We start from the raw sequence: 12,880 nt of genomic DNA on the forward strand, positions 1-12,880 counted from the left end.
AAAGGTGTCGGGGAGGTTTCCGTTCTTCTCGATGTTGTGGGATAGTTTCTGCAAGATAGGTACTAGTTCTTCTTTGTAAGTGTGGTAACATTCGGGTGTGAAACATCTGCACCAGGACTTTTCTTTTTAGGGAGATTTTTAATTGCTGTTTCTATTTCAGCTGTTGAGATTGGTCTGTTCAGGGAATCTATTTCTTCCTGGTTGAGCCTAGGGAGGCTGTGTGTTTCTAGAAATTTGTCCATTTCCTCCACATTTTCCAGTTTGTGTGCATAAAGATTTTTGTAGTATTCATAAATTGTGTCTTGTATCTCTTTGGGATCAGTTGTGATATCTCCTTTTTTGTTCCTGATGGAGCTTATTAGAGATTTTTCTGCTTTTCGTTAGCTTAGCCAATGGCGTGTCAATTTTGTTTATTTTTTCAAAGAACCAACTTTTTGTTTTATTAATCTCCTGAATAGCTTCCCTGTTTTCAATTTTGTTTAGTTCTGATTTGATCTTGTTTTTTTTTTTTTTTTTTTAGACAGAGTCTCGCTTTGTTTCCCAGGGTAGAGTGAGTGCCATGGCGTGAGCCTAGCTCACAGCAACCTCAAACTCCTGGGCTCTAGTGATCCTTCTGCCTCAGCCTCCTGAGTAGCTGGGACTACAGGCATGCGCCACCATGCCTGGCTAATTTTTTCTATATATATCATTTGGCCAATTAATTTCTTTCTATTTTATAGTAGAGATGGGGTCTTGCTGTTGCTCAGGCTGGTTTTGAACTCCTGACCTCGAGCTCGCCTCTGCCTCCCAGAGTGCTAGGATTACAGGCGTGAGCCACCGTGCCCGGCCTTGATCTTGTTGATTTCACTTCTTCTGCTGGGTTTGAGGTTGGTCTGTTCTCCTTTATCCAGCTGTTTTAGTTGTTTTGTTAGATTGTTTATTTGTGATCTTTTTTTCTTTTGGTTATAGGCATTTATGGAGATAAACTTTCCTCTCAGAACTGCTTTAGCTGTGTCCCAGAGGATGTGATAACTTCTCTCCATTGTCATTTTCTTCATATAATTTTTTTATTTTCATCTTGATTTCTTCATTTATGAAGTAATCATTTAGTAAGTGGTTGTTTAATTTCCACGTTTTTGTGTAGAAATGTGAGTTTCTGTTAGGGTTGATTTCTACTTTTATTGCACTGTGATTCGAGAAGGTACATGGTATGATTTCTATTTTTTTAAATTTCTTAAGATTTACTTTGTTTCCTAGGATATGGTCAATTTTAGAGAATGTCCCGTGAGCTGATGAGAAGAACGTATATTTAGTGGATTTTGGGTAGAATGTCCTGTAAATGTCAGTCAGACCCAGTTGTTCCAGAGTTTTGTTTAAGTCCATTATTTCTTTATTAATTTTCTGTTTGGAGGATCTGTCTGGTGCCGTCAGTGGGGTGTTGAAATCTCCAGTGATTATGGAGTTGCTATTAGTCCATTTGCTTAGATCCAATAAGGTTTGCTTTATGAATATGGGTGCACCTAAGTTGGGTACATATATATTTAAAATTGTTATCTCTTCTTGTTGAAGTGTGCCCTTCACCATTATATAATGACCCTCTTTGTCTTTCACTACTTTTGTTGGTTTAAAAACTAAATTGTCTGAAATTAGAACTGCCACGCCAGCCTTCTTTTGGCTTCCACTTGCTTGGAATACTGATCTCCACCCTTTTACTTTTAGTCTATATGCATCCTTGTTAGATGTGTTTCCTGAAGACAGCATATAGTTGGTCTGTATTTTCTTATCCATTCAGCCAGCGTATGTCTCTTGAGTGGAGAGTTTAAGCCATTCACATTTATTGAGAGAACTGATAGGTAAGGTAGGTTATTGTTCATTCTGTTGGGTTGGATGTTGTTGCTTTGATTTCTCTCTTGAGCCATTGTATTATCTGGCCTTTAGTCTTTGGGTTTTGTTTGTTTTTATATTCGTGAGTTTTTATAATGGTGTTCCGTGCGTAACACTGTTTTGAGTACTTCTTGTAGGGCTGGTCTTGTTTTGGTGAATTCTCTGAGACTTTGCTTGTCCGAGAATGTCTTTATTTCTCCTTCATATAGGAAGCTTAGTTTTGCAGGGAATAAGATTCTAGACTGGGCATTGTTTTGTTTCAGAAGAGTGAGAATGGGGCCTCAGTCTCTCCTTGCTTGTGAAGTCTCATTAGAGAAGTCTGATGTTATTCGAATTGGCTTTCCCTTGTATGTCACTTGCTGCTTTCATCTTACAGCTCTTAGAAGGGCCTCTTTAGTTGATATTTTGGTCAGTCTGATAACTTCATGTCGTGATGTCTTCCTGTTTGCATTGAATCTCCCTGGGGTCCTCTGAGATTCTTGAACTTGTATATCAAGATTTTGAGCAAGGCCTGGGAAATTTTCCTCTATTATATCTTCAAATAGCTTGTCCAACCCTTCAGTGTTGTCTTCTTCCCCTTCTGGTAACCCTATGACCCTCACATTAGGTTTCTTCACATAATCCCACATCTCTTGTAGGCTTTGCTCTTTTCTCTTGTTTCTCTGCTCTATCTCTGTGATGGTTTTATTTAGTTGGAGGGTGTTATCTTCAATCTCTGAGAGTCTTTCTTCTGATTGATCTACCCTGTTCTTGAGACTTTCCACTGTATTTTGTAGTTCCGTGAAGTGATTCCTCATTTCCAGGAGTTCGGTTAAACTTTTCTTCATTGTGTCTATTTCTTTAGTGAACTTTTGTTCTAGGTCCTGGAGGCTTTTTGTGGTTTTTTTGTGTTGGTTATTGAGTTGTTGTTGCAGCTTGGTGAGTGTTCTTATGATCCACATACGAAATTCCTCTTCTGTCCTTTTGGTTGCCTGATTTTGGTTGGTGTCCGTTTCTAGGGGGCTGGTGCTCCTCTTTGGGGGTGTGTTTTCCGTTTGGTTCTTCATATTTCCTGAGTTTCTTCGTTGATTTCTTCCCATGTCGATCAGTTGTTGTTTCTTTCCTTTTGGTTTTTGTTTGGGTATTCACACACCTCGTTTAGTTTTTGAGCCATTAGGTGGTGTCTGTGGGTGAGATTCGACCACTCCCTGTATAATGAGTCAGTGGGTGCCGTGGAAAGGCTGTGCAAGATGCCCTCCCTGTCAGTAGGTGGTGCTTGCTTGGAGGAACAGGCTAGGCTGCTGTTTTTCTGTCCTGTTATCAGCTCTTGTTCCTGTAGAGAGGCACTCTAGTGCCTCAGGTGGTCCGTAGGGCCCTGGGACTTTCAGGTGTGTCCTTTTCTCTCCCTCAGTGAGGACTGGTCTAGGAGAGAGTCTGGGTGGAGCTGGGTTGGGTAAGCCTGCCCTCAGGCACCACCAATGCCGTTAGCAGGGGTCAAAATTCTCCTCTCTGCTTCCAGGAAAAGCTGTCAGGGAGGGGCTGGAATGGCCCTGCTCAGCTAGAAAGTCTTCGTGCAGGGGTGGGGCTGTCTGAAACCCGCAGTCTGGAGCGGTCCTCGCTTCTTTCCACCCTCCCCAACTCCGCAGCTATTCCTGGGCCTCTGTCAGCAGGCCAGACCATATGCCACCAGCCCTTCCCGGACTGTGATGCCGGCGGTTAGCTTCCCTGCGCAGGAATGCCACCTGGTCTGGGTGTATGGCCTCCTTTTGGGAGGAGGGTTGCCCTCTAGGACGCTGATCTGCCTCTGAAGGCACACACACTTCAGTAGGCTCTTCAGGTATATCCCTTCTGTGCCCAGGGCAATGCGAGACCCCAGTGCATGGGATCTGGTCTGCAGGTCTGACCTCTGGGTCCCAGCGTTCAAACTGTATCCTCACCAGGGAGAGGAGTGCAGGTCCCAATTTACCCACAGGGAGCCCAAACTGGGTCTATGTCTCTCAGCCTCAGGGTCTGCCCCGTTCTCCTGGGATCACCGTCCCAGCAGCACCTGGGAGTGCTGGTGGGTAGGGAGCTCACAGTCTGAGTTCCCCTTAGTCAGCTGTAGGGTCCCAAAAGGGAAGGTCCGGTTCCCTGGAGATGCCTCTGGCTGGTGGTTATATTGTCTCTTTGGGCAGCCATGGGTAGGGTCGGGGGAGAGGAGAAGGAGGCAATATGGCACCTGCCACGAGGCTCGGGTCTGTGCACACGGAGGTGCCCCGAGTGATTTGGGAGCCTGGTGCCACGTCCGCTATAGTCTCACCGCTAGCTGGCAGCCGCCGTCTCTGGGCTGGTGTCCGTAGGTCTCTCCACCTGCTGGGGAGCCCACCAGCAGTCCCAGATGCAGGGGAAGGGAAACGGCACATCCACCTACCCTTCCCGCTGGTCTCCGAGCTGCTCCGGCGGTCTCAGCTTCCAGTTCTCCTCCGCGACCTCCTCCCGTGGAGTCTCCCCGTGGTCTCAGGTACCCCTCCTTCCGGCCCTCGTCCGCTGTATACTTGTCTTCTTGCTTCTTTTTTCTAATTTCTGCTAGAATCTGTCTTTTCTGCAGAGACACTCTGTCTGGCGGTGTTTCTCGTCCACCATCTTGATCCTCCCCCTCTATATAGTTTTTTGTATTAACCTAAATATATACTTCTGGTATTATTTATTTCTTCCTGAGGGTTTGAGTTACTATTTGCAGTCATTTTCTTGCTTCAATATAGCTCCATTGTATTCTCAGTCCTTTGTCAAATATTTTATTTAAGATAATTTTTTTCTATTTTCTATTTTAAAAATTTCTTTCTTTTCACCTTCTGTTTCCTTATCTGTTGTTTATCCAGTCTTGTGTGATTTCTTCAACTTTATTTCTGATAAATTCTTATATCTCTAATTCTTTGATTAGTTCTGTGACCTCAATTCTGAATATTCTGATTCTGGTTTGCATTGTTCTTTCTTGGTTTGTAATTAGTTTTTTTGTTTGTTTGTTTGTTTTTTAATAAATGGTCTTGCTCTGTCTTCCAGGCTGGATACAGTGGTGTGATCATAGCTCACTATTGCCTTAAGCTCCTGGGCTCAAGCAATCTTCCCATCTCAGTCTCCCAGTAGCTTGCACTACAGGCCCACACCACCACATCTGGCTAATTTTTTAATTTTTTTGTAGGGACAGGAGGATCTTGCTATGTTGACCAGGCTGGTCTCCAATTCCTAGGCTTAGGTGATCCTTCTGCCTTAGTCTCCAAAAGCACTAGAATTACATGCATGTGCCACCATCCCCAGCCATTTTAAAGTCTTAGATTGTTTTAAAATAGGTTATCAATTAAATTTGTTATATTTCCATCTCCTTCTGACATAGTTTTATTATCTATAGGAATATTATTTACTTTATCCCTACCTTGTTTCTAATATTAACTTCTTAATGAGATTTGACTGTAATACTTGTTTTCTTATTTTCATGTGAAATTTCTTTTCTTGAATGGGTAGAAGGTGTCAGGGTTTGTCAACGGAAAAAAGCCAAACTCTGTAAAATTATTTTAAAGAGATTTATTCTGAGCCAAATTTGAGGACCATGACCTGGAGCCACTGCCAATAGGCCTTGAGCTAGTGGACTCCATGTGACTGGGTTACAGTTTGGTTTTTATACATTTCAGGGAGACAGGGGTTACAGGTAAAGTCATAAATCAGTATGTGGGAGGTATACATTGGTTTGGCCCAAAAGGTGGGACATCTCGAAGAGGGGGAGAAATGGGGGGCCTTACAGGTTATAGGTGGGTTTAAAGATTCTTTGGATTCTAATTAGTTAAAGACATGAAGCTTTGTCTAAAGGCTTAGGAAGTTTTAACATAAGGAGCTGTTATCAGAGATGAGCCACAGGACATAGATTTGTTGTGTAAATTGAGGACCTGCAGGATTGTCTTGCATACCCTTAGGCCTGCTAATGGGTTACAAGGGATGTCTCCAAGAAGGGAGGAGGGCATGTTGAGGCCTGTCTGATCTCCCTCCTCCTGGCAGACAATTTAGTTTTAGGATATTGCTTTGGCCACAAGGGGGCCCATTCAGTCAGCTAGTTGGGGGTGGGGGATGAGCCTTAAAATTTTATTTTAGTTCACAGGTTCATCATAACTTTTCCAACTTCACATGTGTCTCATGTCTTTGTGTGTGTTTAAAAAAATTGACAGCTTGCTTTCTAGGATTTCCTGGCTTTGTTTCCTTATCCCACTTTTTTCTGTACCTTATTTTTCTATTGTTTCTCTTGTACCAATCATACATACTTTTCATTCCACTCCCAGTGATTTCTCGCTATCAGGCTTTATCTGGAAGGAAGCCTTGGAAGCTCAGTTTTGAGAGTAGTAGGCTAAAGTATGCTAGCCTTTTCAGGGCTAACCTTAGAGTCATTGTATTCACTCACTCTTGGTGTGGCCAGAATCTCTCCTAGTCAGTTGCTGTGCTCAGACTGGTTTGCCATGCTTTCCATTGTTGTTTATTTTGTGTGTTCTCCTATCCTTACAGTTGACAGATGCCCTGTTGTTTATTTCTGATTTCTCCTGCAGAGGTGCTGATACCAAATGGGTCTTAATGGCTATTGGTAGTTTTCTGCAGCTTTTTGTGTCCTGGGTTTGTATTTCTTCACTTAGCTTTCTTGTGAATGTTGTTCCCGGGTTTTTGGTTTTGTTACCTACTTGTTCTCTCTGTTTTCATGTGGAGGATTTGTGAAGATTTTTCAAAAACTGTGTCACCACCACTGATGTTATCTTCTTAGGTATTATAACAGCCTCACTGATGGAGAGAAACTCCCTTCCAGGGTTAGGTTCAGATGGCAAAATTCACGACAGTTCTCCTGAGGTATGATCAAAGAAAGATTTATTACCTGTACAGTTGGGCAGTTCTGGGACAGGGGCAGAGGACAACTGTCTGGGAGGGAGTCCAGAAACAATAAGTGAATGAGAGTACATAGGTATTTTATAAAGGATAAGTCCAGTTGGTTCAGAATTCAAAAGAAGCACCTGCAAGGTTCATGGAATCTGAAAGAGATGGCAAGAGGGTTCATGTATTTGGGGTATTGGTTGGAGTTAGCTTTATCACTAAGCTGCAGAAAGTGACAGACACAAGCAGGAAATGATACTCATAGATTGCTAGTGCTAAATCAAAACATAAAGGTTATCAGTTATAGAGTTGTTGGATAGGTAAAGAGTTATAAAACAAGTTTCCTGTTTTATGTTATGAGAGCACAGAGGAAGAATGATAACTTGGCTTGTAGGTGGAGGAGATTAAGGAAGGTTATGAAAAGGAAGTAACATTAAAATTTAGTATTAGTTTAGTATTTGCTGATTCTCATAAGCTGCCAGTATAAAGCACTTATTGATTTAAAAACAACAGCATGAGGTGTTCACATAATAAAATGTTATGCTTATATCAGAAATCTTAAAATATTGAAAATGTATGCCCTAAAATTGAGGAATCATTTTTGAAGTGTAATTAAGTACCAAGCATAGTGCTGAATAGCTTTGCACACATTATCACTCAATCTTCACAGTAACTCAGTGAGGATAGGTTATTCTCTCACATTTGCAGATGAGGAAAACAAAGCTTGCAGATATGATGTAAGTAGTAAATGTGTGTGGAGGTTTAAATTCAACTCTGTCCGATTTCTGTTCTTATGCATTCAATTACAATACAAAATGAGTATAGCTTTTAGGGAGGGCTTTTGCTTTTTCCATTTGTTTATTTTCCTAAGTCTACTTCATTAGAGTGGATTTTAACATTTAATGATATACAAAGGACTTAAAAGGCTATTTTTTCCTCCAAAGTTTTTCAAAGACCTGGTTATATAATTTGAAGTTCTTTAAGATGGTTGATGAAGTGTCAAGTAACTTAGTTTTTACTATTCTTTATTTTCTTCTTGTGTTTCTCATCTGTCTTGGCAGCCTCTCAGTACTCTTTGTGTCTTACCATAATGAATTTTGGAAGATTTTAGTGTGAAATATACAGGCTTTTAAAAAATTGAACTTAAACTATGATATCATTTCTATAAATAATACAGTCCTTTTAGTAAACTTTAAAAAAACCATCCATTTGAAAAATGGAAGACAGTGCTTCAAGAGTAAGCATTGTGGGAATTCTATTTGAGAAATGAGAAGGAAAAGTAATCTGGTAGGGAAATTAAGGAAAATGAGAAGAGAAAACTGTGATGATATAAACTGGCAGAGTAGGTATGAAGTTACAAAATATAAAGTTTGGCAAACCAGTCATGCTAATCTTTTTTTGATTTTTAGAAAATTTTGCCTGAATTTATAAGACTTTAGGCTAGGACCATTCCATGTGAAATCACAGATTATAATTCTGCTTAGATAAAAATGATAATATTGCTCTTGAATTTTCTTTTTTTTTTTTTTTTTTTTTTTGAGACAGAGTCTCGCTTTGTTGCCCAGGCTAGAGTGAGTGCCGTGGCGTCAGCCTAGCTCACAGCAACCTCAAACTCCTGGGCTCAGGCAATCCTCCTGCCTCAGCCTCCCGAGTAGCTGGGACTACAGGCACGCGCCACCATGCCCGGCTAATTTTATATATATATATATTAGTTGGCCAATTAATTTCTTTCTATTTTTATAGTAGAGACAGGGTCTCGCTCAAGCTGGTTTTGAACTCCTGACCTTGAGCAATCCGCCGGCCTCGGCTGCTCTTGAATTTAATTTAATGTACTGGTAATGTTAGATACCAGAGATCAAGTAACCTCAAAAACCTAAAAATTGAATCATCTTTCTTAAGATATATGATGCTTTTTATTTCTTTTCAATAGCTTTATTTTTTTTTTTAACCTTTCTTTTCTCCTTTATCCTCCCTCCCTCCTGGATGGACTATTGGGAAACTTGGATTTATAAAAATATCAAAGCATTTATTTTCCGGAATATTATTTTGACTCAAAACATGATTTGTTCACTTATTCTAGAGCATTTACTTGTTGAGTAACTATCTATGACACTCTGCAAAGTTCTGTGCCTTGAGTACTAATCAAGCTCTTTGCTTTTCCTTTTAAATGGTATCTATTGCTTGTGAACATTTTGGGTCTCCTTTGTCTCATGAACACCTTCTGCCAGTGGTGTTCCTCTTGGAACATGAATTGGGAAAGTTTAAATGATAATACAGCAAAAAGCCAGCTTAGATGATCATTTGCAGGAGCTAGACTGGAGTTTGCAGGGAGAGCTCTGCCTGAATGCCTTTTAGCCTCATGTGTATGTTTTCATTCTCAGTTATCAAAACCATAAGAAGGTATGGAAGAAACAGGCTCAGGTCTTTGTTCTTCCACATCAAGAAGGAAAAAACCTATTCCTGAAATAAATCTTCCTAGTGCAAACTGTAACGCCTGAGATTTTTCTTACTGCTTACCTTTCTCCTTCTGATGACCTGAATTATGTGAAAGGATGGAAGCTGTGAGTCCAGAGATGGTAGTTGAGGAGTGGGAATGACAGCAGTGCTAACAATGAGAAAGCAGTGCTTTCTTTCTGTCTGACAGCTTGTAGGGAACTTGGGGCCTGCTGCCAAGTTAGGGACCATTCTGAAGTGCTTGGTTGGGGATTTTGAACATCTTAAAAATGTATTTGGGTTCATCATGTGAATTACTTTTCATAGGTATATTTGACCTAAAGGTATGTGTCACTCAGGATTTATTTATACATGTTAATGTGGACTAAAATTATTTTAATGGGGAAGATGAAGTTATGATAGAAGAAGAAAATAGAGAACTAAGTTTGAGTTTTTCTCTTTGTGTTAATAGGCAGGCAGTGGTTAAAGGTTCCCTTCCACATCCTTTTGCCTTGACGTTATTTGAGGACACTTTGTACTGGACTGACTGGAATACACACTCCATTTTGGCTTGCAACAAGTATACTGGCGAGGGTCTGCGTGAAATCCATTCTAACATCTTCTCTCCCATGGATATCCATGCCTTCAGCCAACAGAGGCAGCCAAATGGTAAGTGATCTTGATTTTTAAATTGCAAGTTGGAATAGCTTTCTAGCACTCTAATGTCTGGCTTTAGTGAGGGTTAGGAGAAGGGAGAACCCAAAGGTAGTTGGGAGGAATAAAAAACAAAGAAAGCATCAAAATGTAGTTCAGGTTAAACAGTAGCCTAAACCATTTTGTAGCCTATCTGTCATTACAGACCGCCTCAACTCTTTGTATGGGGCAGGGGTTATAGAGTCACAGAAGAGAGAAATAAATAAAAAATTGAGATGGCTCATATGCTAAGCTTATACATAAAGGTATTTCTTGTTCATTTTCTTTCCATATGTGTTTGTGTTCATGTGAGTGTATTTAAAAAACAAATACTTTTTTTTTCAAATGGAAACCTCTGTTAATCTAGCTGGTGAATTTAAGTACCTCATCTTATTGAAAAAAATACCTGCTTAAACTTTTCTATGCAACACCTCCAACCCTTTTCCCTTAGTTTTGTTTCCTTTTTTGGTCAACCTTTACAATGACTTAGGCTGTAACTGCTGACAACAACTTCTTGTAATAGAGGACTAGAATTAGGTTTAAAAGGAATATGAGAATGTTAAGTGTTTGGCACTTGTGTGTAAATAAATGTCTGGCATGTGTCTGAGTGTATTTCAGATTGTGTTCCATAGCCAAAAATGAAGAGTTTTTGGATCATCCATTGCTTTATATTTATTAGCTCTTTCCATTTAGGAGGAGATAATAAAATATTGAATGTGTTATGCTGGAATCTGATGATTGTGAGCCCTTAAAAATGGTTTTAAATGTATGTGTTACTCTTTTGTAAAAAAGAAAATGTTTAGTCACTCATGAATTTTTTATTCTCATTCTTACCCCTCAGGAAAAATTTTGTTTTTTCTTTTTAAATGGCACCGTTGATCCTTTATGTTTTACTAGTTTGACAATTTGTAATTATCTTTGATACTGTTCTCTTTTAGCTTTCAAGTTTCTCTATCTTACATTGGTCGCTATCTCATGTTGATTTTTTGGGTATGAATATTGTTTGAATACATCTCTTTCCATAGTTTCTAAAATTTGCTAATTATTTTCTTCTGCTTTTCAGTTTCCCTTCTTTTAATTCATTCTGCTCATTTTTTTTATGTTAACTTTTCCAAAACATGACTTTTCTACATTCTAGTTATGTTACTTGGCTTTTAGTGCCCCCCCCAATCTGTTCCCGTTCTTTGTCCTCATTCCACTTTAGTTCCTGTTAGTCACCAGAAATGTCACCCTCCAGTTATGCTGTTCATCTTATTATCTCACCCAATGTACAGCCCCTAAACTTTTTATTCATGTGGCTTTATCACACTTGAAATGTCCTACTATCTATCCTTTCTATCCCTCAAGGCTCCCGCTGTGTCCTATATCCTCCATGAAACCTTTCTCCAGGTCTTTAAACCCCAGTGATTTATTTCTCATTTGACTCTGTACTTACTTATAGTCCATAATGTGTAAAATAGCATTTAGTTTCATTGTTTTGTATTCTTTTCTGGTTTTATTATTTATTAATTTTGGCTTACTGACAAGATTGTAAGCTCTTTTAGGGCAGGGATCTCTTATTTTACTTCTTGTCTAATCCTCTTTGGATAAAAAATGCTAAGTAAATTCTTACTGATTAATTCCCTTCTGTGCACAGGGTGTGGTAGTCAAACACCTGGATGACATTTGGTAATAATTTTAGTTTATCACTGTTGCTCATGTTATGGTTGTTAACCTTTGTGTACCTAGTAATCATTGGTATTAATCACTGTGATTTATATTTGACAGCTACAAATCCATGTGGAATTGATAATGGTGGTTGTTCCCATTTGTGTTTGATGTCTCCAGTCAAACCTTTTTATCAGTGTGCTTGCCCAACTGGGGTCAAACTCCTGGAGAATGGAAAAACCTGCAAAGATGGTAAGAAAATGTTATCTAAGAAGGAAGAATTTTATGATAATAATTGAGATTCTTTATGATTTATTTTGCTTCTGTATAATTAGCTCTATAGGTTACAGTGCTTTGGGAGACCAGGTATAATCTTACAACCTTCCCAAATGGTTATATAACACAAGTCCTTTGTGTTTTATGGCATATCTTGAATGCTATTTTAGAAATTATTTTAATGTTTTAAGTAACATATTTTTGAAAATAAAAAAGGTAATGTCTTTTCACGATTAAATCTTATAGTCATTGATATCACAGTTGATTCCTGTGGTAAGGAGTATAACTTCTCATAAAGAATGCATTTTTAATAGTAGGCAGCATGTGTAAATAACCTCTAGAGGGAAAAATGTTTATTAAACTATTAAACTTTTATCTGTAAGGAATATCATGAGATAGATATATTTTCTAACAAATGATTGAAGGATATTTTTAATTGCTTTTTAATGACAGAGAAGTGCTTTCAGAAGAAGAAAAAAATTCCATATTGTACTGTTTAAAACAACTTTTTATACTTAACAACCACACTTTGCCTCTTCTCCTTACTCTTAATTCCTTATAGAGAGGGCATGTTGAAGTAGACTAATTTAGAACATTTCAAGGGACTTCTGGTTTGGAAGAACACCAGTTCTTCTCTTTTTCTTCTTAATGAGAATGTTATTCTTCATTCTTACCCCTATGGATCACCAGCTGGTTCTCTAGCAACCAGCAAGACCTGGTAAGAAAATTGTTATATTTAGCACTGGCTTCTTTATCTAAATCTGAAAAGCAGAAGCCTATACTTTGGAGTGTGTTAGAGAGTTCCTGGCAAAAGAGGTCAGGGAGTCAGAGAGATGGAATTGAGTCCGTGTACAGGATGTTTGTTATGACTTGGCATTGATAAATTATCCTCGTAGTCAAAGGTGAAGCTGGCTGACTCTTGTCAAATGGTTTCTATGGCAAACAATAATTTGGTTTCAATTTAAAACAAAAGCTTTTTGTAACATTGCTTTTTTGTTTAAAAATGTACTCTGAGACTTTAAAACAGAGAATTTATTTTAGCAATAGTGGTCTGTCTACTCCCTTGCAATGCAAATGTACATGTTAAACCAGTTTTGAATTTTAGCTCCAC

General features: G+C 39.1%; 1 protein-coding gene across 1 annotated transcript in view; it reads left to right on the plus strand.

Moving 5' to 3' along the window:
• Positions 1-12,880, plus strand: part of LRP6 (LDL receptor related protein 6) — a 188,566-nt gene that overhangs the window by 100,434 nt on the left and 75,252 nt on the right. The window contains exons 4-5 of the mRNA XM_020287629.2: positions 9,626-9,822; positions 11,614-11,745. Coding sequence (XP_020143218.1) covers positions 9,626-9,822; positions 11,614-11,745 — 329 coding nt within the window. The remainder of the gene's footprint in view (positions 1-9,625; positions 9,823-11,613; positions 11,746-12,880) is intronic.

This window comes from Microcebus murinus, chromosome 10 (genome assembly GCF_040939455.1).
Source record: "Microcebus murinus isolate Inina chromosome 10, M.murinus_Inina_mat1.0, whole genome shotgun sequence".
Lineage (NCBI taxonomy): Eukaryota > Metazoa > Chordata > Mammalia > Primates > Cheirogaleidae > Microcebus > Microcebus murinus.